At 41.8% G+C, this 26,102-nt stretch overlaps 1 protein-coding gene and 1 long non-coding RNA gene across 5 annotated transcripts; one reads left to right on the top strand and one right to left on the bottom strand.

Moving 5' to 3' along the window:
- Positions 1-296: 296 nt before the first annotated feature.
- Positions 297-18,848, bottom strand: ptpn23a (protein tyrosine phosphatase, non-receptor type 23, a). Of its 4 annotated transcripts, none has more exons than XM_005455145.4 (24): positions 18,601-18,848; positions 16,512-16,586; positions 15,620-15,747; positions 15,146-15,222; positions 12,527-12,576; positions 12,307-12,438; positions 12,134-12,214; positions 11,916-12,047; positions 11,772-11,819; positions 10,444-10,500; positions 10,136-10,194; positions 9,971-10,050; positions 8,648-8,762; positions 8,473-8,538; positions 8,104-8,249; positions 7,296-7,613; positions 6,700-6,854; positions 6,242-6,573; positions 3,547-6,073; positions 3,161-3,345; positions 2,952-3,056; positions 2,562-2,700; positions 2,126-2,239; positions 297-1,656 (listed from the first exon to the last, which is right to left on the bottom strand). In XM_005455145.4, exons 1-24 carry the CDS (start codon positions 18,682-18,684, stop codon positions 1,078-1,080), a joined length of 5,784 nt encoding a protein of 1,927 aa, XP_005455202.1. In that variant the 5' UTR covers positions 18,685-18,848; the 3' UTR covers positions 297-1,077. The 4 variants fall into 4 exon arrangements, with proteins under 4 accessions (XP_005455202.1, XP_025767395.1, XP_019220074.1 ...); XM_025911610.1 differs by having other exon boundaries at positions 18,605-18,625; XM_019364529.2 differs by lacking the exon at positions 18,601-18,848 and adding an exon at positions 18,421-18,565.
- LOC112848228 (uncharacterized) lies at positions 16,716-25,612 on the top strand. The gene is made up of 3 exons (XR_003222241.1): positions 16,716-18,044; positions 21,982-22,198; positions 24,279-25,612. It is a non-coding gene; the product is annotated as an uncharacterized LOC112848228 (long non-coding RNA).
- The last annotated feature ends 490 nt before the right edge of the window (positions 25,613-26,102 follow it).

The following is a 26,102-nucleotide window of genomic DNA, read 5'->3' as shown; positions in this document are numbered from 1 at the left end:
CTTTAGCTGCATCCTCACAATGAATGGCAGAAATGTTGTGGGTCTTGTTTGATCCTCCAGCTGCAAATACAAATCAGTGTAACATTTCTTATTTTTTTAGACTGCTGTAAAAAGCATCACAGCACATAAATAAATGTAATCCCCAGGTGTTTTACTCCCCCCCCCCACCCCCTCCAGCCTCCTCCCCTCATTGGCTGGCTACAATCTACGCAGGCTGTAGTAACTTGTTTACTATTTTGTAACAGCGCAAAACTTTGTACTAATTTTCAAATAAAGAGGCTTTGATACCACAAAGGTTGACTGTCTACTGGATTTATTTCAGATTTTTACAATAATGAATGATTAGTGATTTTTTTTTTTTTTAATTCCAGAAGGACAATTTTTGTAATATTCTAGGTTTAAGATATTTACAGTGTTACAAAGAAAAATAATCAGCTTGTTAAGACGTGCTGATTTGTATGCTGCTCTGTTAACATAAAAACTGAACTGTACGCACTGATTGAGTTGGGAGTGCCTCCACATGCCTGCAACTTCATCCTTTATTCCAGCCATTAAATAATCACAGAGCGGCCAAGCGATGTCACACCCTTGGCGATGCTTTGATGCCCAACAGTGAGGCTCCTGTGAAAGTGGAGTGCATGCTGGGATTTTTTTTTTTTTTTTTTTCTTTTTAGATGAGGGAGCGCAGGTTTGGTGCTGGAAGAGCAGACATTCTTCCATCCACCACACACGTAATAAGAAAAGCAGCAAAGAGCGGCAAAGAATGAAGGAATACCAACGAGTGCATAGTGTTCTGGTCCCAGAAGCCATCAGTGATGGAAGGAGAAGCAAGTGTTTTTAGTTTCAAGCCTCACACCCCTAAAGCAGTGCAAGTACACCTTTCAATCTTCAAAACTGAACCCTTACAATCTGCCACTAGGCACATCTTGGTAATCAACCACTAAAAATATCTCCAAGACAATTTGTTTTTTGTTTTTTTTCTTCTTCATCTTTTTAAAGCAGGATTAGAAAGATCTACAGGCCATCACTGACATCTGGTGGTAAAGTGGGTGAAAGGCAGAAATCTATGGTTTCATCTCAACGCTTGCTGAGGCTCCAGAGTGGATCCAGGCTACTGAGCGGGTCGTCTCCTTCGTCCCCTCGAGTTCCGTGGAGACCCTGACCTTCTGCCGGCTGCAGAAAGCTTTGTTTGGTCACCCGCTGTTTACCTCGACCCACTCCGTCCATGGAGAAGGCTTCAGGCGTCAGCGAGGCCAGGAGCTCCAGAGATGAAGGAGCTGGTCCAGAGGAAGCAGGAGGAACACTGGGCGGAGCCTCTGGGACTGGCTGATGGTTGGGTGCTGGCAGAGAAGAAGGGGAAACGGCATCAAGCCCGTTGGGTGGTGGTGGAGGAGAGGCAGTGGGGGAAGTGAGAGGTGGGCTTAAGGAGGATGGGGGCTGTGGATCTGTGGCAGGACAGAGATCCTGGAGCTGTTGGATGTCCCCCAGTGAGTCAAGAGCAGGTAAGAGAGGGCCGACCTGCTCCTCAGCCTCCATGCCTGCGTCCGTGGTACTTGGAGGCCGGATACTTAGTTTAGCGATGGTGGCTTGAATGGAGCTGATGGGCATGTCACCGCCGAGGACAATATCCTGCTGAGATTCCTGTCTCGAGTAAGGCTTCAGAAAAAGAGAGAGAGGTGTTTAAGAAATACGAATGAAAGAAGTGATGCAAAGCAAAAAACACCTTCAGTACCTCAACTAACCAGAACTCAGAATTCCTTGGGAACAATCAGGAGTGCAAAAATGTAAACAATTAGAGAGTTACAGTCAGATTAAAGTTGTGCAATTAGATGTGAGATGCTAGGGATTGGTTTTAAGAACCATTTCAGATGTCCATGTCTAGAAATCTACAATAGAGCTGAGTAAAGTTTTGACTGCATAGCTCACAGCACTGAACAAAATTGGCTCCAGTAATATAAGTATGTGACATTCTGTCACCTAGAAGCTGCGTGGCTATGGTTTTTCAAAGGATTATTAATCACACCCTACAAAATGCAGCAGCAACATATCTTTTCCTTTATGGTGCTTTGTGAGCCACTAACCAGTTGAACTTATTTGAATGGACAATATAAGAAGAGTGACAAACCTTTGTGGCTGCAGAGTTGGTGTTCTTGCTGCAGGTCGCGGTCGTGATGCCGTGGCGCTGAAGAACCTGCTCGGCATGCTTCAAAACAGCCTCATAGCAAAACTTCAGGTGGAGCTGGAGGCAGACCGAAAGATGATATAAAGTGTGTACTATATGAAGAGCTATTCATCAGCAGTGCCTGATTCATGATGTAATTTGTCAGCATAGTCACGTATTTCTATATTTAGAATAGGATTTTTGAGCAGCACTTTGCAAAGTCCTCTTTGCGACTGTTTATTTATCTCATAATGCTTAATTAAAATTTAGGTTTTAAACTCCTTGAAATGTACAATCAGCTTTTTCTGTCGTCTATATGTACATTTTTGCGTATTGCAGCTTTAAACCTACGACAACAAAGAATCCTAAACACAACACCCGAATCCCATCTCTTTTTTACCTTCTCCTGTAGCATGTTCTTCCTCTGTTGTCTCATCTTCTTCACCAGCAGTGGAAGGTCTGGAATCCCGTTTCCTGCCTCCAGCTCCTGAACAGCTGCATACAGCAGACAGAAGGCGCCAGTGCGTCCAACACCCGAGCTGAGACAAAAGGTGGACAGATTGATTAACAACAACTGAGGTGCTAAAATGAATAACAAGGATCAAAACTTAGTTGGTCTTTTATCAGCAGGAAGCAAAAACAGTACACGTCTGTTATGTGTTGTCTACACTTGAAGGCTATGATCTGGTGGGCCAGGATCATTTACTAGGTAAATAAAGGTTCACATTTTCATGCATTGAAGAAATTCCCTGTATATAAATGGGACAGACAGCCACAGAAATGCACTCACCTGCAGTGCACAACAACAGGTGTATGTAAGGGTCTCTGGTGAAGGTAGTGTCCATGAACCTCTTGGATGAACCGCAGCAGATTGCTCTTGCTATCAGGAAGGCCCCTAATGGGATATGAAGAAATAATATTTGATGTACTGACATTGCATTGCCAGGCTGACTAAGAAAAGTCTTTATCTACAGTTTTTAATATAAAGAGATGACTTACAGCTCTGGCCACGAAGTAAACTGGAGATGGACAACAGTGCGCTTTAGGCTTTGGTCACGGTACTGCAGGCTGATCATGCGCTCCACGTGTGTTGGTGTCATCTTCTGTGTTGTTAGGCTGAGTGTTATTGGTCCCTGAGAGAGTTGCTGGCCGCGCTCCGTTGGGAAGTAACGCCAAACCTTTCCCTGTGAGGATTTGGAAAGATGTTAAACACACAAACAACAAAGTAAATGAACTTAATGATGCGTAGCTTAATTTATAAAAAAAAAAAAAAAGAACCACAAAAAACTTGAAGTTCTCTTGTAAAAACATTTTTACACACTACTGAAAAAAAGTAATGTACAGATTATATACTTCCACTCTGCAAACTAAACTAAACTCTGTACCTTTTCCAGCTCCTGCTCCGAAACCAGCATGACAATCAGTGACACTTTCTGCTCATACACCATCAGCCAGAAATCTGCTGCTGTGCCGGTGAGCGGAGCCTGCGTGGCAATAAGGCGTGGGCAGTATGGTGACAGGTCTTCCACATAGCTAGCGTTAATGTAGTCATCTTTCCCTGACTGTAGCACTACACGGTTTATGTCATAGGGCATTATGTCCTGATGACGGTTCTTCATGGTGTAGCAGCGGGCAATAGCAATGGAAAGCTGGCGAGCATCTTTCTCCTGCTGGTCCTGTAGCTCTTTCCAGCGGGCATCCAGCACAGAAAGCCCTCCCTCATTCTCTGAGGGGTTCTCCAGGGAATCTACTTGGGCTCTGTAACGTTCTAGTTCACTGTGAAGGCGGGCGACACGCTCTGGGGCTTGGTATGGGTCACCCTGGATCAAGAGAACTCCCTGGGAGCTTTTCTTTCTACGCTCCCCATCCTGAGGGTCAGCTTTGGTGGGTTGGAGAACATTGGTGGGGGCCTTGGTGCCTCCCGGTTGGCTCTCTGGACTTGAGGACAGGAGGTCATCTGTGCTTGAGTTCTGTCGTTCAAACAGCGAAGTGGAGGGAGAAACAGCAGAGGGAGAGGGAAGAGTCGATTGGGCTGTGCCTCCAGGAGTTGGGGTTGGAGCGGGCCTCTGCTGATGGTTCAGACCTAGAGAAGACGGACCTGGAGAGGGTGCTGGGGAGAGAGAAGGTGAAGGGGAAGGTGGGATACTGCTGGGTGGCTGTGATACTGTAGGGCCTCCAGGAGTGGGCTGAATCATGTGCTGAGTAGGTGGGGCATGTATACCATGTGGGCCTATGGCAGTGGGTGGCTGTGGGGCACTTGAAGGTACATTAGGTCCTGGAGCTGGAGAATACATAGCTGAAGGCTGTGGATGTGTCATAGGAAGAGGAGCCTGAGGTTGTTGCGGAGCAGCAGGCTGTGGTGCCAGAGGCTGCTGAGGCATCATTGGAGCTGCTCCAGGGTAGCATACGCCCCCAGGATGAGGCAGCTGAGATTGGGGTTGGCTGGGCATCCGCATGGGCTGCTGCGGCATATTTGGCATGGGAGGCTGTCCAGGGTGATGGTGGTGCTGTGGGGGTAGTGTACTGGAGGGCATTTGAGGCATAGGCCCCCTTGGCAAGTGGCCCTGAGGACCAGGAACCATATGGGGTTGTGAAACAGGAGGCATCTGTGGGTGCATTGTAGAGTGAATGGGTTGGCTCGTTGGGGGCATGTAGTTTTGTGAAACTGGAGGCATCGGCTGACTTGTGGGGGGCATTGGTGCTCTGGGACCACCTGGTATTTGCATCTGTGGGTGAGGCGGTATCTGCTGGGCACCGGGGGCCATCGAGACCTGTTGGTGCTGTGGTAGCATGTGTTGATGAGGGAGTGCTTGGCGCATCTGTTGGTTGGGATGGGGTGGGTAGGGTTGAGATGCAGGGGGTGCTGCTTGAGAAGATGGGGGTCCTGGTGGGTGTATACTCTGAGGTGGCCTTGGCATGGAGCCTGGCATCATTTGAGGGTGTTGGTGGGGAATATAGCCCTGTGGAGTTTGGTAGCCTTGGGCTCTTTGAGGCTGGGCCTGAAAGCCATTTTGTTGTGACTGTAGCTGACCTGGAAACGCCTGCTGGTACTGGGGAGGAACACCAGGCTGTTGGGGCATATATGGATGTGGGTAGGTTTGTTGGTTTTGAAGAGGATGAGGGCCAGGAACAGCCCTTGGTCCAGGCTGGTACCCCTGAGGGAGTGGTTGTCCAATCGGCTGGGGGTACTGCTGTGGATGCTTCTGCTGTTGGGACTGGGGAGTCTGGCCTACACCTGGAATGGGACCTGTCGGTTGGGGAACAAACTGGGGGTATGCCCCTATCTGTGGAGGCACAGTGTAACCAGCTGAGGCTGCAGGTGGGACAGGGTGGTGTTGTGTGGGGGTGTAGCTGGGTATAGGTGCCTGGATGCTGTCCACCGTGGTGGTTGAAGGTCGAACAGGGACAGGGGCAACATGGCCAGGTTGGGGAGCTTGAGGAGGGGGAGGCCGATAGCTAGGGAGCCCTGCCTGGGGTGGCATTTGTGGAGGCCTCTGTGGAGTCATCTGTGGTAGGGGCCCACGTGGCAGGGGTCCCTGTGCTGCATGAGTCCCTGCAGTAGGAAACTGAGCAATCCGTGCCAGGAGTTCTGGAGGTGGCAGGTTAGCAGGGAAGCGTGGAAGACCAGCAGCTGGAGCAGCCAGCCAAGGCAGAGAGGTGCCACCCAAGTTAGCACCAGGTTGCATGTAGGCATCAGGACCAGGCAGATGTGCTGCAGTGCGAGGGAGGGAAGGAATATCAGGAGGCAGGCTGCGGAGATCCTCAGGCAGGTCACCCCCCAAGGCCAAGATGGCTGCATTGATCTGGGCCAGTTCTGGATCCTCTAGGCCAGAAGAGGTGGAGTCAACATCCTTTGGCTTAAGGGACGGCTTAGCTGCCGTCGGCCTCGCTGGTGGCTTTTTCTGGGTCTCTCTGAGGAACGGCCAACACAAAGAGGACAGCATGAAAAATCAGAAATGTGGATAGCATTTGTCTTTTACAAGTAGTTTTAAGTTACTACTACATGAAGTACTATTGATTTGTTGACTATAATTAAAGTACTCAAAAAGCTTTAAAATATTATTCTAAGGTCTTCCTTACTTTTCGAGTATGGGCTTCCTTTCCTCTGCCCTGGTCTGACACAGGGCCTTTGCCCTCTCCAGTAGACGTGATGCTTTGGCTTCCAGGTCATCGTAGAACTCTTTTCCCTCCTGTGATTTCTTCATCAGGTCCTCGTAGGCTTCATATGAGCCCACCAGTCCCTGGATAGTTGTGTTCCACTGCTGCTCAGTCTGGGTCAGGCTTTTCCGAACAGAAGCGTATTGAACATTGGCTTCGGTTAAGGCCTTCAAGATGTTTTCCTGCGCTGCGAGGTTCTGGTCGATGTATACCTTTACTTGTTCGTACTTCTTCAGCTGCTCCTCAAATATGTGCTGGAGAGACACAAGTTAATAAGTATCTCACAACAGCATTCATTTAGGAACTTATTTTCATTTTATTTCTCTGATACGCTTTCAAATAACAGTGTAACGTGGTTGCAAATGTGTTTTGCCAAACACCTTCATGTCTGCTCGCTCCGTAGTGACGAGGGTGGAGGTGATGTCATCCTGCTGGATGAGGTCACGGAGCTGTTTTTCCAAAGAGCTTCTCTGTTCCCTCATCTCCTGCACCTTTCCCAGGATCCGCTTCATGCACTGCAGACCTGCTACTTCCTCTGCATAGACACAGGTGTATGTATGTGTTTATATTCACAGTTTGACCAGTTAAAAAATAAACAATTAATCTGTAGGATATCAAACAAGGCATTGTTCACTGTTTTCTGGCATTTTTTTTTTAAGAGAAAATAATTCCTTGGTCACTGGACACTCAGCTGGCTTACTAATTTAAACAGATTAAAAAAATTAGCTACTAAAACATATACTGGATTTTGTCATTTGACCTAAATCTTAAGATTTTCCAGGGAATGTGCAGCCCTGACTGCAACGCTACAATAAAAGTAATATACAGCTATGTTTCACATTTATATTAATTATCTAAACTTTTTAACTTTGAAGAGCAGAAAATCTTGGGTGACTTTAAATGACCCTAATGACTTTATCTGCTCTATTAAACCTTGCAAAATTACAGTAACCTTTCATTATCAAAAAGCCCCCACCTTCACTCAGCTGTGGCCGTGGCAGGGCTTCTCTCAGACTTTCCAGTGGCCCCCCCAACAGACGCAGATTGCTGATGTGCAGGTTCATGGCCCGGTGGAGCTCCGTGTTGGTAAAACTGGCCTTCTCATGAGCCTCCATATACTTCTCAAGGTCTCTGCGGATTTCAGCCAGAGCCTGGCTCTGGGCAGCTGGGTGCAACTCACCCACAGCAGGGCCACCAACTTCCTGGAGAGCTCGCTCACCTGCTTCATCCACCTCTAGCACATCTCTGATCTCTTTCAGTGAAGACTCCACATCAGTAAAGACACCGGAGAGCACTGTGCAGGAGAGGACATGAATAGTCATGAAAATATTACAAAAATTTTGGAAAAAAATGTGAGTTTTAGTTATCAAGAGATCATGCTTAATTTTGTACATGCATATTTGTGCAAACTATTATGGACACACACCACTCGGTAGTACAGTTAAAGGTCGGCAATATTTTAATGTTGTGACATGAAATAATCTTCAATTCAGCTTTGGATTTTCACTTCAGCTTTCACTTAAAATCTAGTAGGGACAGCAAATTATCAACAATGACCCACAATTTCACTGTTTGTCAGCAGATGACCTACTCACTGAATTGCTTCAATTAGGGGACAACTGTTTCATAAGAATGTAGCTTTTCTAAATCAAAGTGCTTGATTAAATTATTGAGCACCAGCTGCTGTAGCTGGGTAATCTTCACTGTGTAACCTCTGTGCACTCTCATAATAAAAGATAGCAACTGCAATTGTTAGGTCTGCTGTGCCTGCCTCTGGCACTCACCTTGCATGGACTGAATGAGGCTCTTGACGGTGTCAGGACGGACGCTGAGGGCAGCGCACTTCTCCATCAGGACTGGAGGAAGGTGGTTGTACATATCGAGGTTGTCTACAGACTCTGGCTCCAAGCCTAGAGAGTCCATGAACTGCCTGCAGGAGGAGGCAATAACACTTACCGAATACTGCAACAGAATCTTTAAAACAAAAACCCTAGTATTTTAAGTACTTTAGTATTTAATGTGGGTATCGATTAAAAGTTTTGCTGTACCAAGATTGGTTCTTATTTAAAATTCAGCTGGGGGAAAGAGGGATATTGAGTAAGCCTGAGTTCACTTAACACTTGAATGCAAAATTAATGACACATCATACTCACTCTAGTGTTTCATTCTTGCTTTCAATCTTAGCCATCACGTCCCTCAACAGCTTGGCCTTCTCTTCACTGAAAAAATACATAAGATATAAAAATGAACATGAATAACGTACAAAAATATGACTGTGGATATTTTCATATTTCTAGGGTGAACCTAACATCCACTGAGGGGGCCTACCTGTACAAAGAAGAGGCTTCATGGGCAGCCATGGGCACCAGTTTGGCAAAAAGGTCTGGTCCAGTGACAGTCGGGTCGGTGGGATTGACCGGCAGTGCTTTCACCAGAGGAGCACCTAGAAAGACAAAAAACTGTTCATGTAATAGCACAGATGAGTATAAGAGGAGAGCATGTAACCAAATGCATTCAAAAGAAGAGACTACTGTCATTTTACTTTTTAGCATCGCTTGTACCCAATTTTACTCTTACACCCCAAACGTGGGGCAACTTGATTCAACAAACATAAATTTGTCTTTATGAAATAAAATATTCACAACGCAGGAACTCCAGCAACTCTTAAGGGAAGAGGAACAACTTTACTGACTGGCCAACGCGTTTCGGCTTGTGGCCTTCATCAGGGTGTTGCTGTGAAATAAAAATATTCACACAAAAAAAAATCTGCGGTAACAGCATTTCAAATCTGAATATTTAAGAATGTCTGCAGTAATATGATAGAGTAAATCACTTACTTTGGTTATGGGGAAATTAACCAACCAAGAAAAATCAGTTTAATCAGTCAATAAAGTAGACTGATACAATGTAATTTGAAAAAACTATTCTGCTTGGCCACTCTGTTTCAAAACAGAGAATCATGTTCTGCCCTCAAAACATCGCTTTATTGCATTTAGTCATTAGTAGTTCTTAAACTCTCTCTCTGAGAAATTCTCGTCCTGTCTCTCTCTGCTTTCTGCTCTTTCCCATCACCTCAAACTGGTCGCAGCGGATGATTGGTTCTGCTGGAGGATACTTCCTATTAACGGCGAGTTTTCCCCCATAGGGGCTTTTCTAATTGTTGAAGTTGTGGGATCTTCTCCCTACAATAAGAGCACCCCGAGATGACCGCTTGTGAATTAGTGCTATATAAATAAAATTGAACTGAACTGAACATAATTCAATTGATTGATGGCTTATTTCTCAAAAAGGACCTAATCTAGAATAAATGGTTGTCAACTTTTGCATTTAAATATAAAAACCGGCTAATATTAGCTTTGTCTGTGCATTACTGTTGGCCAGGCATAACTTGACATGTAAAACTATAACAGTACCACTTTAGAAACTACATATACATTAAAATCCAGGAGTTTTACTTAGTGAAACCTGATGATTAAAATAATTATATCCAAGGAAAACAGAAATCGAACACAGGCACAACACCAGGATAAAAATGAAGGAAGACATACAAAAACATATTCATACACAGTTTATACATATTTGCAAAACCCTATATGCAAAACCAGCTTTGCATGTACTGACTGAGCGAAACATACTGATGCTTCCTGTTACCTTTTACAGAGGCTAGAGTCTCCAGAGATGGAACAGTCTCATGATAAATGAAATCATTGTCCTTTTTGGCAGAGTTAAACCTGCAAGGTCAAAGAAAAAAAAAGCTCAAAAACCGCTGAATCATCATGAAGTGGCCATAACTGTTAACTAAGAGTTTTTGCTCACTTTCCACCGATAACATCCTTGGTGAAATTCAGGGCCTCTTGCACGCTGTCAGGTTGTCCCTGGTTGTAGTGGGATAAAAGAAGAATTCAGAACGAGTGACTGAACATCTTTTTTCTAAATCACACAGTGTGTTTCCAGTAATGGGAGGTCTATGCATCTGTGTGACGCATGTGTGAAAAGACAACTTCAGAAAATTTGGTTCTCCCAAAAACGTTTGAAGTTCAAGTGTGAAAACAGTTCAAGGAAAGTTCAAGTTACACTAAAATGACCTAAGCATGGATTGCCGGGAAGGTAGAGAGAAGAAGTACCTTGGCTAGTTTGATGGCTTCATTGAGTTTGTCCAAGGAGCTCTGCAGGTAAGCCAACTGTGGGGGAAAATGAGCATTTAAGCCATTTAACTGACAGAAAAATAAACATGACTCAACAAAACCAACTAAGAAACTGGTCAAACTAACTGAAACAGTTTTACCTCTAAAATTTAAAATGAAATTAACCATTGTGATACTAAAACGTCATGTTTAATTCAGATTAAAAGAAACTATTAGTACTAAGAAGGAAAGAGTTTCTTTCCAGTGTCCCTGGATGTCAGGAAAGGCACAGAGGGGGCATGTCACTAATGTCACTAGTTCCTGGTGGCAGGATGCCAGTAAGGCAGGAAGTTCTTCATTCTTACATATTGGTTTTTAAACATAAATCTATAAGGTAACATAACTACTGTGCTCTAATGTGCTGCCACCAACCTCCACAAACCAAATGTTAGTCCTAGGTAATGTGATAGTTTCTCATTTTTACATTCTTACTAAGATTAAGATAAAGAATATCCTATCACCTCCTGAGAACAGTGGGAAAAATGTCATGTCACTGTCTTTACAGTTAGGCTAGTAAAACTGTATACTAGCCTAACCCATCTTTACACACAGCATACAGACATGTTAAAAAAAAGGTCAAAGAGTGTATTTCAAGAAATGCAAAACTATAGTTTTTTAAGTGATGATGAGCTGGCATTTTTAGAGTGCTTGCCACTCAAAGCACTATGTGCTGTATGCACTTTAACCACTTTAAAATCACCAACAACCAAATAAGAGTTTTTCAAATGTGGGAGGAAGCCACAGTGTTCAGAAGAAATTCATACAGGCATATAGTGAACATGAAAACACCACACAAAAAGGCCCCACTGCATTCAGGCAACATTGCTAACCACTGAACCAGCTTGCCACTCAAAGATTTATAGCACCAGGTTGGCTTCCATATATGTGCTAACCAGGAAAAACCAGCTTAGGCCAAAGATCACAGCGGACTCGCTATGTTGATGTGGCTGTAAGGAAAGTGATCAGCTGGAAACCCTCAATTTGTGCAATACATGTGCATTAGTAGAGATTATAATACAAAAATACAATTTCTAATCTAGTTAAAGAAAAAATGCATGTTTGTCTTTATTTCAGCTGAACTGTTACACAATTAAATAGATTAATAACATTAGAAAATGGGCACATTTCAAAATTATATCAGCACTAATTCCTCTTGAGGGGATTTTTAAATCATATCAGTAGCAATGCAGCAAAATATGACTGCACAAATATAAACCACAGCACCCTGACAGTGGAAAATAAATAATGCATCTGAGTGTTGGTCCTACCCGTTCTCCATACTTCTGCTGCTCCTCTGCCTGTTTTCCCATATGAAGCTGTTGAGAGAAGAGAAAGCAATTACTGAGACCAAACTCAGCACACACAAACAAGTACATACATGTAGGGAACTAATTTCCCCCTTAAACACTCACATGTGCGATAGAAGCAAAGTAATAAATCTTCATCTGAACCAGTTTCTTCCAGTCTTTCTGGATCTTTCCCAGCATGGAAGCCGTTTCTGAGTTCTCCAGAGCCCTGCATGCTTCTTTGTAGTAATCCACCACCTGCAACAACAGGGCCGCAGTTATTAGCATTTAATATTAAAATTAATGATGACTATATGATTCATATTTAATGGTAAGAAGTCAACCTGAGCACTGATGCGAGCAACCAGGAAACTCTTCCTGTTGTCCAACATGGACTTCTCCAGAAGACATTCCTGAGCCTGGCCCTGTGAGAGAGACCGATGTTAAGGACACTCATTTGTTTTGTGTGTGTGTGTGTGTGTGTGTGTGTGTGAGTACATATAGGTGTGTAATCTACCAGCATAAGGTTGATGTTGAGGTTCAGAATCTGGTGGCTCATATCCACACTGAAGTTGTGGCTGAAGTGGTCTCTCAGGTAGGAGAAGGCTCCTGCTGAGCACTGGAAGTGAGTGCATGACACCTTCATCCCCTAAAAATGAAACAGAGAGAGTCAGTGGGACTGTGTGAGCAAACAAATGGCTAGAATTACTCTGCGCCCATGTATGTGTCTCTCTTACCTCCTCAGATACCCTGTTGTCCATGGCTCCCAACATGGAGTGCAAGGCCCCTGCAGACAATCCACAGATAAGTTTGGTGGAATTTGTAGGTTTTGTTGTTCACATTCAGTAAATAATTGGCATATAAGCTGAAAACTATCTGAATTTCTCTGCAGTGTTCTTTAAAGGAAGTGATTTGCGTGACACGCTCAACAGTGGCATGCCCCTACAGCATATACAATACGGTACTGAGGGGTTTCATGTACAAATTTAACATTACCTTCTGAAAATCTCGAACACCATGAACAAAAAGCGACTGTTTGTGTCAACCATAGAATTCTGAGATAAAACAAGTCAAAGCTAACACAAGCAAACACAAAATGCAGTTTCTAAATGAAGGTGTTTATTAAGTTATTATGTTATTACATAAATGTATGTTATGACTAGAGATGGACCGATCCGATATTACGTATCGGTCCGATACTGACGTAAATTACTGGATCGGATATCAAAGGGAAATAAAAAATGTAATCCGATCCATTAAATATCAAAAAAGCACCTCAAAAAACTTGCGACATGGCGTAACTCGGCTCATAACCGTAGCACATCAGAGCAGTATGCGTCACGTGACAGAGCGGTAGCCTCGCTAGCAATCAGGTGTTCATCTCCGAGGAAGTTATCCCAGAGTGAAGTAAAGCAAGTGTGTAAGTTCATCTCTCAATGTTTGTAAAGCATTCCTGCGTTAAGCTTAACAACCGATATATGGAGCGACTGCCTCTTCTCTCTCCCTCCCTCTCCTGCTGCTACTTCAATCATGAAACTGATCAATGATCAGCTGATCGGCTTTTCTGTCGCGAGTCCATCTCTCTTGTTTGTTTATTCCCCACTTCGTGCCAGAAAGAGGAAACCAGCGAATGAACAACAGCAGCACGTTTAAGCTTGATAAGCTGTTGTTAGAATTTATTTAATATTACTTTCTACACCAGGATCCTTTTCTACGTAGCTGACGGCTGGTAACTGTGCAGGGGCGGATCTAGCAAAGTTTAGCCAGGGGGGCCAATAGGGCATGAACAGGGAAAAGGGGGCACAAAGACATACTTTTCTTTCTTATTCTCATTTAAAACGTCTAGCTTTTAATAAATAATTATCCGAATCTTACACCCAAAGTTTTAATCTGATGTAAAATGTATAGAAGTCCATTACTGTATATAGTAACTATTAGGTCTAATATACCCTAGTAAGCTATAGTACTTTTTCCTTTGGGAAGATACCATCTGTGCAGTCTGCAATTCTGTTGAAGAAAGATGTTGAATCTATTTAATTATTCTTTAAAAATAATTGATTTCTGTGCATTTTTTTTTTCACACTGCATCAAATTAAAGTTGATTACGTCGATTAAGCATCACAAGGTGGAGGGTGCAGGGTGGTTCCCTATTTTTTTTTTTTTTTTGCTGGGAGTTTGCAACCCTATTAGTTAGGTTGCTTACTCTTTAAAATACCAGAATAGGGAGGATGGAGTAGGTTTAAGTTTATTAGATTGATCAGTGTTGCTGAACTATGAAATATTTTGGGTATATTTTTGGGTGTATTTTTTGCATACAGGTATAACAGAATAGCTTTAGTGTTTTTTTTTTTTAACTTGAGTATGAACTTATAAAAAAAGCAGCAAGATATTAAAAAAACAGTTTTATTGATTAAAAAACACACTATATTGGATTCATATCGGTATCGGCAGATATCGGTATCGGACACAAAAAAGTGGTATCGTGCCATCTCTAGTTATGACATCTTTGGAAAGCTGAGTTTCTCTCACCACACCCAGGCCTGATTACTGCCACATCTGTTGTCAGTCAAGAAATCACTTAAGTAGGACCTGCCTGACAAAGTGGAGTGAACCAAAAAAAAATCATGAATTCTGCTGTCTACCAATACATCCTGAGGGAGAATGTCAAGCCATCTGTTTGTGACCTCAAGCTGAAGCGTACTTGGCTTTTGCAGCAGGACAATGATCCAAAACATATCAGCAAGTTCACCTCTGAATGACTTGAAACAAAAACAAAATGAAGACTTTGGAGTGGCCTAGTCAAAGTCCTGACCTGAATCTGATTGCGATGCTGTGGCGTGACATTGAAAAGGTGGTTCATGCTTGGAAACCCTCCAATCTGGCTGAATTCTCCAAAGATGCCTCCACGGTGTTGTAAAAGACTCATTGTGAGTTACTGCAAATGCTAGATTGCACTTGTTGCTGTTGCTTTTAACGACCAGTTATTGTGTTTTGGGGGTAATCACTTTTTCCCACAGAGCCATGTAGCTTTGGATTTTTTTTCTCCCTTAATAACAAACACCTTCATTTAGAAACTGCATTTTGTGTTTACTTCTTTAATATTATAAATATAAAAAATAGGAAATTACAAAAGTGGCAAACACTTTTTCACACCACTGTATGTAGCAATGTTCTCCATATACCTGATGAAGATCCAACTGATTAAAACATAATTTAACAAGCATTACAGTACTGAGCAAGACAGCATCAGGAGTTCTAATAAATTGCTTTCATGTTTTTTGTTTTGTTTTTTTAAACTGACATGTTCAGCAGCGATTACTTGTTACAGTTTATTACTATTATTGGCTCTGACTCACCCAGATTGTAGAGGATGCAGGCTTGCTCATAGCTGATGTCATCATGGGTGACCGTTTTTCCAGAGAAAATTTCAGTCCTGTTTTCCAAAGAAAATAGAAATGTATTTTTAAAGAGAATAAAATGCCTGAACAATATCGTATATTATTGATTTCTAAACCATAGTATTAGATGACACTGTATTTATAAACACTACAGAAAAGCTACTGTAGGACTGCATTAATTAAATGTAGTTGAAGTAAATCTAAATTAGAATTTAGCAGGACAGGTTCACACGCCTAATGTCAGTTCATTCATTTTATCCACATCCCAACATTCAGCAACTAAGCCAGTGTGCTGACACTGCTCTATACGAGCAAGCTGCAGTGAGCATGTCTCTAAAATAAGCTTCTCTGGTGTTCAGCAGTACAGACTGCAGTTGGATGGGTGTGTGTAAACACTCCATACAATTTCTGTGGATTTCTGTGTGTTATTACCATGAGACGGGTACTGCAGCCTCCTGGCCAGTTCCCATGGGCACTCGGCTCTGCAGATAATGCAGCTGGCCAAAGTACTTCCTCAGTGTGCTGCATCCCTCGAAATCCCTCGTCACATTCACTGCGCTCTGCGAAGCAGACACAAACATTGTGTTTCTGTTGTGTTTAATCAGCTACAAAAAATCATTACTCTTGCAAAGATGCTGTGACCCAGCCCAGCGATGAATTATATAACAATGGGTTTCAGTGCTTAATGCTCAGAATTTATCATTTTCCTTGGCAACACTTCCAAAGGCCTCATTATGATATGATTAATAACTTGTATCAGAATCTTTTGTATTGAAAATCCCTGTCCACATGGAAATATTACTATTAATGTAAAACTGCACACATATGACTATACATGATGATCTTACCCTCATCACAAAACAGACAGTTTGTAGTTGTGATGCACTGGATGGAGGTTTCTTTTACCATCTGGTTGGGATTGTGATTGTTAAGGTTAAATATTAATGACTTTATGTGATAACCCAGTTTATTCATCACAATTTTATTTACACAGTCCTTTCAAGGTGCTTTATAGTGAAAAGTATAGACCCTGCAGTGTTAGAGAGAGAATCCCAATAATCAAAAGATCCCCTGTGAAGAAGCACTTGGCAATGGTGGGAAAGAAGAACTGTCAACAGAACACGGCGTCCTGCAACAAACACTATAACCCCGGCAATATCCCAGTAAGGATTCATAGTCATATGTGAACTATGCCTGGAAGTTGGGAACACTTAATTTCAGATGCCTAACAGTCAGTTTCACTATATTCAATAGCAACCCACATAACGATGGACAAGTCCGAGTCACAGAAATCTGACTGAGAATACTTTGACACAGTGCTCACCTGCCGCAGCGTCTCCAGTTTCTTCAGCTGTTCGTTGTAGTTGTCCGGATTCTCTCCATAGTTCTTTAAGATGAACTAGAGAAAAAGAAGCAGAAGCAAAAAGGAGGTGAATGTGCTGCTGAAAATCAGGTAAAAACAAAATTAAATGAAGGGTTAGATCCTAATACAGAAATAAATATATCATTTCTAATACTGAGGGTTAAATTGTTTAGAAAAAAAAAAATTCAAATGTCTTTGAACTGGGGCTTATTACTCATTATGTTAATCTTTAGTCTTGAGCATAAGCCAAGCACTTAGACTCTTGGAGCTTCAAGACTTCCCATCATGCTTTGCCAGGACTCACACTGTCCCCCATAAGCCACTACAATAAGCTTTAAGCTACTAATTGTCAGGTCAGGAGGTAAACAGCCCTGCAGATACACTCATTCTTCTACTAGTGCTTTTGTTTCAATTTTAATTCAATCATGGAAAGTTCACAATGACAAAGCAAGAAGACAGACACAGTCATGTTGTTACTCCTTCAGGCCAAATATGTGCTATTGTGCATTAGTTTGGGGTAAACAGAGAAAATGTTGGCATTTTAGATACATTTTTAAAATAATGTTGTTCTGATCGACTACCCCTTATTTAAAGGCTACACTTTTAAGGCCAATAAAAATAATACAATAATCATTCTTAGTATTTTTTTAAAAAAACACTCTGTCGCTAAATTAAATCAAAATAAGTCTTACTATTACCAAAAAGAATTACTAATAAGAAAGTCTGAAACTGCATCTCCACCTCCACAGTGGCTAAAAATATACTCCACACCATGTATGAAGTGAATCCTTGGATCTAAAAGGATGTCTGGATCCAGATCAGTTTGTGACATTTTTGTGGAAACATCAAGATAACGTCTCTCAAATTTGCTTAGATAAATCTGACATACATTTGTGAAACAATGATCTCACAAGTGCAATTTTGTTCTCTGCGCCATAACGATTTGCTAACAAACAAACCAAACCAACCACATAACCCCTCTGATTATTGTATTTAGTCATGAGGACAAAGTCCTTTTACGTGCATGAGGAAGACGTTTGGGAAGACAAATGAGTCACCAGATAAAGATGATACCAGCTTTAATAAGCAGTCAAATGATCTGGAGTTTAAATATCCGAGATGAGCTTTGGAAGCAGTAGGCCTAAAAAAAATCTGTTAATATTTAATTTTCTTTCTTTTTTTTCCCAAGCTAAAAGCGAAATCCCTTTTTGACACCATACAGGAATAGGTTCTTCTAACACATGAAGGTTGTAATGTCGCCCAACAGGAAAAACAAAGCTTGGACTTGGATGCTCACATACACAAGGTTTTCTCCCAGAATGGATTTGAAGGCACCAAAAAAGGGCCCGAAACTTTTCGTTCTTCCTCTTTTTTAAAGGGTCTTTATCTTCCATATTTGTCCTCTATAATTTTGTTTGTTTCTGTTTTTACATGGCTTTATTTGTTTTTAACATGCGCTACATAACAGGATAGTTCACCTTTCTTACGGTTAAGGTAAGAAGTAGCGTCACAGGTGTAGTGACAACTTTCCCTGTGTATTTCGTTATAGAAGCTTATGTAAACCCGTGTTTACTATTAAGCAGGCTGGTAGTTTGAATAGTACAAACTGCTCCGCTCGCTCAGGTGCATGTGACAATGAGATCATTGTTTAATATTCTCATGTCGGAAGGCTGACTCGAGATGTAGGAGTCCTAGAAATACGCACATATGCCTTTCGCGTTGGCAGTATTTTGATCGATTCCTACAGAGCTAGCCACTTAGCTGAAAGCTAAATATCAACTTGAGTTTTTAGCTTATTACCAGCTAGCAAGCAGCTCGCTAACGTTAGCAAACAAAGGCAGTGAGCAGGAGGGGTTTGCCTGACACAGACCTTTGCTAGCACGTCAGCTACCCGTTCTGGAAAATTCTTTTACCCTCGACAGGTAGCGACAACTGTTGCTTTGAGTTATGGCTAGCGGCACCCTCTTGATAAGGTCATCCCTTCGTTCATAATCCTTGTTTGGTTGACTTTCGACCTCAGCCCTGTTGCTCCACTCCCCACCCAGCTCACCTGCCTCACGGACGGGCTGAACTGGAACTCCCCAGCCTCTTTCAGATCCAGCCAGATCATCGGCATCCGGGGGACCGCCTCCATCGCGGCCGAATCTACACGGAGCTGTCAGTCGGTCGGTGCGATGTCAAAATCCCGCTGACGAATTTGTGGACGTTAACGATTTTCCTGAAGATAGCTTTTCCCCCCAAACAACTGTGTCATGTATCCATTTACACTTCAACCGGAAACTGGGAACACACGTGACGCAGGCCTTCGATATGCTTGCGAGCGTTTCTGGGAAATGTAGTTCCTGAAGAAACTAGACTTAGGATATACAAATCACACTGGAAAGTAGCTAAAGTGTAATTTTATAATACAGCCGCAACTTATTTAAAACTTTACAACTAAATATTTTATAGTAAAAAAGTGAACCCAATATCATTGATTTTCTTGTATCAGAAGAAATGAGAAAGATACAAATTGCCATAGCAAGTGTGAAACTTTTTGGTTATACTTTTAATGATTTTTTTAATGATACATTTATATTATGTAAAGCTAATTGGTTAATGTAGTCGTAGTTTTTAACTTTTTAGTTTTAAAATATTACAGTAAATAAATAAATTAAACTACAACTGCACACTCATGTCTTTAAACTAATTGTTTAATTTAACATAAGAATTATTGTTTTAAGAAATAGTTTACAATGATACTCTTTTTTTAATGTTGAGCAGCCTATTGGTTATTTTATTTTCAGCACTTCACCAATGAGTGAATGATTCTCCTGGAGAGAACAGTGGTATGACAAGTGCATATTGGGCTGCAGATGCCGGGGATCATAATGTCAGAGTTCTGATAACAACCGGGTCACAGCCTGGGGAAGCTGTTACAGATTAATTATGGAATAATATTTAGCCTAATCCATAATAAGATGCATGTGCATGCTCGTCTACCTCCATGGACCACTGATTGTTTTGTCTTTACATTGTATTGGACCCTCTCACCATGCAGTAGCACTGAGGCAGTAGAGGGCTGAAGCCTCATACTGAGCAGGATAAATATTAAGAAAGTAAAAATAATATTTGAGCAGATCTTTACATATTCTTAATTTATTGTGGGCTGCCTACGTGTCCACCTATATCTTTCATACCTTATAGCTGTTATTAAGAAAAAAATAACATTTGCTAACAACATTGAAGGTCGGTGCCAATTATGATGCTTGTAAATTTAAAAAAGTGCTCATATATATATATATATATATATATATATATATATATATATATATACATACACTTGACAAAAGTTGTGTATATATTTTTTGTTTAATTATTTTTTGTCTTCTCTTTTACTCTTTTTACTCTCCCCAAGGCCAACATTTGTCAGATTACTGTACTTACTTACTACTGTGCTGTTACTGTACTGTACATACAGACATTAGAGTTAAAATTATGCAAACTGGGAATGAAGTTCTGTCTGTAAACAGTGTCACCTGTTAAAATGTTTTTTCTGGTAACTAGTGGCAGTTTTTGAAGGCACTGTGTATTTATGGCATGTTCACACAATCTCTGCATTTTAAAATAAGTGGAGAAATTGGAGCTTTCACCTTTTTATTTTTTTATCTTTTTAAAACAGCCACATCCAGGATAATTTATATTTATGAATTAAAGGACTGCTGCTAATGAAATGGGGCAGACCCATCTCCTTTCCTAAAGTAAAGCCGACTGTGTGAGTGAAAGTTATGATCATTTACATTTCTGTTACCATGGAGTGTCAACTTTGGCTGATTAGCTGTCATATTTGCAGCAGTTTATGAGAGAGAGCTGGAAACTCCCTAGTCTGTGACAAACTCATACATCATTCCCTTCTTGTAATTACATAAAAAAGAAAAACTTATGCAAGAGGACTTTTTTTAGCCTGTAGGTTATGTTTATGGTAAATCTGAGATCTAGATGGTGACAGGAGTTCAGTCATAAGATGACAGAAGTTCTTTTGGAGTGGTAATTCAACAAAATATTACTGAAAGTGGGATGACAGTGTATAAATCATAGGAATTACTCCGGCTTAGGCTCTACACAAATATTTACCTACATTATAGCAGCTACCAGCCTTGAAGTACTTATTAGATCAGTAAAGGTGTCGTGTAACGTCATGAGGCCTGCATTTTGTGGCTCTTAAGGAGATTTTTCAAGTCTGAGAATATAAGTCGGAAACATAATTTGATTTATGCTGGCTTCTTTTGAAACTACTAGATAGATAGATAGATAGATAGATAGATAGATAGATAGATAGATAGATAGATAGATAGATAGAGAGAGAGAGTGGCTGACATCCAGAAGTCCCACCAGTGACTGGACAAAGCTGGACTGAAAGACAGCATAGAGGCACTAATCATGGCAGCACAGGAGCAAGATCTGAGCACAAGATCCACAGAGGCTGGGGTCTATCACACCAGACCCCAGGTTCAGGCTGTGTAGAGATGCCCCTGAGACAATCCAGCACATAACAGCAAGCTTGCAAGATGCTAGCAGGCAGGGCATACATGGAGCGCAATAACCAAGCATAGTATACAGAAATATCTGTGCTGAGTATGACCTGGAAGTCTCGAGGTCTAAATGGAACCCCCCCCCCCCCCCCCAGGGTAGTGGAGAATGACCGAGCTAAGATCCTGTGGGACTTCCAGATACAGACAGACAAAACGGTGGTGGCTAACCAACCGGAGATAGTGGTGGTAGACAAGGCGGCTGTAGTGATAGATGTAGCATCAGGAAGAAGGAACACAAGAAGCTGGAGAAGTACCAGTGGCTCAGACAAGAGGTCGAGAAGATGTGGAGAGTGAAGGTACACTCCCAGTGGTAATCAGAGCACTAGGTGCTGTGACTCCCAGGCTAGGCGAGTGGCTCCAGCAGGTCCCAGGAACAACATCGGAGATCTCAGTCCAGAAGAGCGCAATCCTGGGAACAGCTAAGATACTGCACAGGACCCTCAAGAAGCTCCCAGGCCTCTGGTAGAGGACCCGTGGTGGAAGGATAGACCGCCCACAGAGGCAATAGAGGAATTTTTATTTTTATACATATATATATATATATATATATATGTGTGTGTGTGTGTGTGTGTGTGTGTGTGTGTGTGTGTGTATAATAAGCAGCTGGATAGCGTACTGGATTGTTGCAATCATTATGTCCTAAGCTGCAAACCCCCCTCCCACGTTTTTTGACATGACAAAAAAGAAAAACACACATTTTAAAATAATAGTAATCTGTAACCATCTTGCATGGTTTTCAGTAATGTCACCCTGTGCAGAAAACACCTGTCTTCACATGTGGTTATCTACAAAAAGTTGTTCTCACGTTCTCTTCATTCTACTTCTGCCCGCTGTTGTGTTTTTCATTTTCTTACCACCAGAGGGCACTGTGTGCCTCTGTACAGAACAGCGTCAGAGCATCAACACCGAAGACGTGCCGAAAACGACGGTACTGCACTTGGAGGCTCCGCACGGCCACAGGGAGGTGGCCGAGCTCCTGCTGGGGTGCGGTGCAAACGTCCTCTCCCACAGCGAGTTCGACATGATGGATCCCAGGAACACTGAGCTGAACATACTGCTACAGGTGGATGGATGGAGGTGAGGACGGAAAGAGAAAGACTGTGAGGGACGGAGACAAATCCAAACAGTTAAGAACAGGAAAGCATAAGGAGAGTGTGAGAGAGTAAGGAGTCAGTAAAAAAGACAGATAAAGGATATTGAGGCAAAGTGGGGTGAATACAGACATAATGATGAGATAAAAGAGGGAAAGTGGCATGAAGGGAAGATGAACAAAGCAGGCGAAGAGGGCATTGTAAAGATGAGGGGGGACTTAATAAAGAGGGACCAAAGAGATATAAGGACATAAGGAGAAAGATAGGTTAAGGACAGAAAAGCTGAGACAAGTCAAGTTAGGTCATCTGGATTTCTGGCAGCATCTCAGACACATAACATTTTGGCACAAGGTTATTAAACAAGATAAGGGAACAGGAGACATTTAAAAAGACAGAAAATGACCAAGCACATTTCAGCCAAGGCAGGTAAAAAATGAACACAGAAGGGAGAGCGAGATGGACAGATAGATGAAGGCGGAAAGGCAAGGAGACATGGATGGATAAATGAGGGGCCTGTGAGAGAGGAGGGAGAGAGAAAGATGGACAGAGATTATAGGGACAGCAAAACAGAGAGGAAGGATGAGGAAGAGGAGAAATGGTGAAGCCGGGGATATTAACAAAAAGGGCTGATGGAGGAGGACGAAAAGTCAGAAGACTGTGGGACTGCAAACATGTTTGCATGGGCCCCCTGTGATTTCCAAAATACGTCTGATGTTTTCTAAGTGCGACTAGCGAAGCCCCAGTTTGACTGGTGTTGCTATGGTTTCAATAGCCATGCAGCCTCTGTCTGTCAGATGTTGCAGACTGTTTTTTACCATAGCACCCACATTAAGACACCATTTCACAATATAGAGGATTAGACCCAGTCTTTGAAAACGCAAAGAATTTACAGTGATTATTGAAATAACAGTTAAATGGTTGTGGATTATATTAAAATGGGTGGACACGGACACATTTGGAGATTTTAAAAGGTCCACGTGCTTTCCTACCAAGGTTTTACATAATTGAGGTGTGTGGGGGCTCTCAGGCGATACGTAGGAGGCTCTAGTTATCATTAGATAACCTATCTCCCTTATCAGGACTCTTCAGCTAGCCAGACTAGAGATAATAGGGCCTCGAGCAAAAGCAATGGATGACCCATGCGACACGGTTGCATACAACAGGGCACCGATACAGAATGTGTTTATGAAACATAAACACCCACGAGGAGGGAATTCATGACTTTGTGAAGGATGAATCACAGTAAGCGCACATTATACCAACACGTGTTCCTCGACGAAAGTTAACTTTAACTAGGGAATTTTTGAGGCATTTCATGAAGCCACAAAAATGTTTTTATCATGTCCAGAGAGCACAGACACTCTGTTTTTTCAAGTGGTATGCAGATGTCTCTTTCAGATGAGGTGCACTAAATTCAGACAGGATTCATTAATAGCATGATTTCCTTTTGCAAAAGAGAATGTGGTGCAATCAATATAATGCTTTCTTTTTAATCCTAGGCACTTGCTACTCTTTATAAAAAGTGCTGTCAAATTCAGTTACTATTTGCCTCCATCCTGATTCCTTTTTTTTGTATTTTTGTCACATGTTTCAAATCATCTAATTGATTTTAATATTAGACAAAGATGACCCACATAGCTACAAAGTGCAGCTTTTAAATGATTATATCATTTAGTAAGGGGGGAAAATAGCTATCCACACCTTTGTGAAAAAGTAATTGTCCCCTAAGCCTAATAACCAGTTGTGTCACCCCTGGCAGTTTGCCTTGATCTGTGTACATCCCTGTCCTTGTGCAGATTTGTTGAAAAAAAAAAAGTAGATCTTCTGAGGTTCCCCTCCTCTACATCTAAAGGGTCTATATTTTTTCCAGTGCTAGGCACCACAGGACATCTGCAGAGATCTGTCCATGTCCTGACTGGTCAGAGTTGTTTTGATGGCACAAGGAAAACACACTATCTGACAGATGGTTTGATGTGGGGGCAGATTGGTCTGCAGACTATTAGTAAATGCAACGGAAATTAATTTTACCTAATTGAAAACCACCAATTCCTTGTGTACTTGCATAGGACAGCTTACAGAACCAGGAACAACAACATCTACATCATCATCCATGCTGGTGGGATTGTCAACATTTCAGAATTGGGCCTCCACTTCCAGCAAGATCATGGCATGTACACACACAATGGAATATGTGAAAAGACACCTAAAGAGACTTATCACATTATCTCGAGAGATAAAAAATGATCTCTGACAACAAACAAGAAACAAAAATTAAAAGTTACTGAACAGTAACTGAGAACTGTTAAACAGAACAATTAAGAATAATGTGACGAAATCAGAAAATGTTCTTGGAAGGAAATGCTTTCAACAGCTAACATTCATTTAGAGCAGCAATCATTCGCTTACACCTGTGAGAATAGAAGAACATCAAAAATGTTAGTATGCACAGCTTAATCCCTTTTTCCCCATTGTGGTTGTGTAACAGTCTGGCTTTGTTTCATTTTTGTACGGCAGCAAAGTGCTGGAGTGGTCCTTCGTGGCTGTTATCTAACAAAGCTAGCCAACTGTTGTCTTCAGACAAGTTAGAGAACACTGTGGCTGCTGAGCGGGTGGAAATAATTCTTCAGCATGGATGCACAATGGTGGGCAAAAGGTCATCTCTCTACTGGTGAACCAGCAACCAGGAGCCAGCAGCTGTGGGCCAACAGTTCATCCTCACCCTGCAGTGGCAGCAGAGTGAGTGGGCTATTTATGTGTTCAGTGCTTTTGAATACTGATTAGGAGGTAAGGGAGATCAGACATGCACTGAAATTATAATAATTGTAGCTAGTTTTTGGTCAGCGCCTTTGGAAAAAACCCCTCAAAAAACAAAAGACAGCACAATTAGTGGACTAAAACGTGATAACTATTAAACACATTAAAATGGGACACTATGGAGAATGCAAGCAAAATAGAGAAACTGATACAGAATACCAATCTCTCAGTGATGATTTCCCAGTAGCGTGTCTGACAATCTCAAGGTGACATTCACTTTAAAGTGAGAGTGAGAAAACTTGTCTTCTTCTTCCTTTTTTAAAGGAAAGTTAAATTCAGCATAGAGCTTGTCTTAGAGTTCAAAGACTAATTGTTACAAAATATTTTCATCCCTAAAGGGGATCATGCTCTGAAAGAGGTTAAGAATTACTGATACATTATACACTTTTTTCCCCAGAAGAAAAGGATGCAGGTTTCTGGTAATACTTTATGTTAAAGCTTTATTCCTGCAGAAGTCAACAGATCAATAAGCTGAAGGAAAAAGTTGTTTCATTAGTGTTTCACACTGAGTCTGCAGAAGAAGCAGTGGGCAGACTTTTAATGAGCTTCATCATTTAATCACATCAAGATGACTTGTCATTTTAAAACCGCCAAATAAATGGGAGCTGAAAGTTTTGTAATATTAATGGCTCCTTCTCTATAAAATGTATCTAGAATTTACTGCTTCTTGGTGAGCTAACCTAAAGTTAAACACCTACTAGTCAGGTAGGAAAGAAAAGGCTCCATAAGTATGTGAAAATGTAATTTTCAAGTTTTATTTTTTTATTTTTCTGTCAAGATTTGTGATAAATGACCTCAGAGTGATGTGCCAGGCAGTGAACGTGCCTCTCTGGAGGTGTACTGTATGGACAAATATAATAATGAAGCAATTACTGTAAGAGCACTTCATCTGCTCTTATCCATGATGACCTATATCAAGCAGATAGAAGCTCAATGTTGCACTCAAGGACACTTCAGCAGAACCCACAACAGTTTATCTTCATTGAATCAAACTTGACCTTTGTTCTGGAGTACCCTCCTCCATCTACATAGCCACCATAATATCGATTTTAATGAGAACTGGACAGATCAACTGT

This window comes from Oreochromis niloticus, linkage group LG11, assembly GCF_001858045.2.
Source record: "Oreochromis niloticus isolate F11D_XX linkage group LG11, O_niloticus_UMD_NMBU, whole genome shotgun sequence".
In the NCBI taxonomy this organism is placed as follows: domain Eukaryota; kingdom Metazoa; phylum Chordata; class Actinopteri; order Cichliformes; family Cichlidae; genus Oreochromis; species Oreochromis niloticus.
This window is presented reverse-complemented; position numbering and strand designations above follow the sequence as displayed.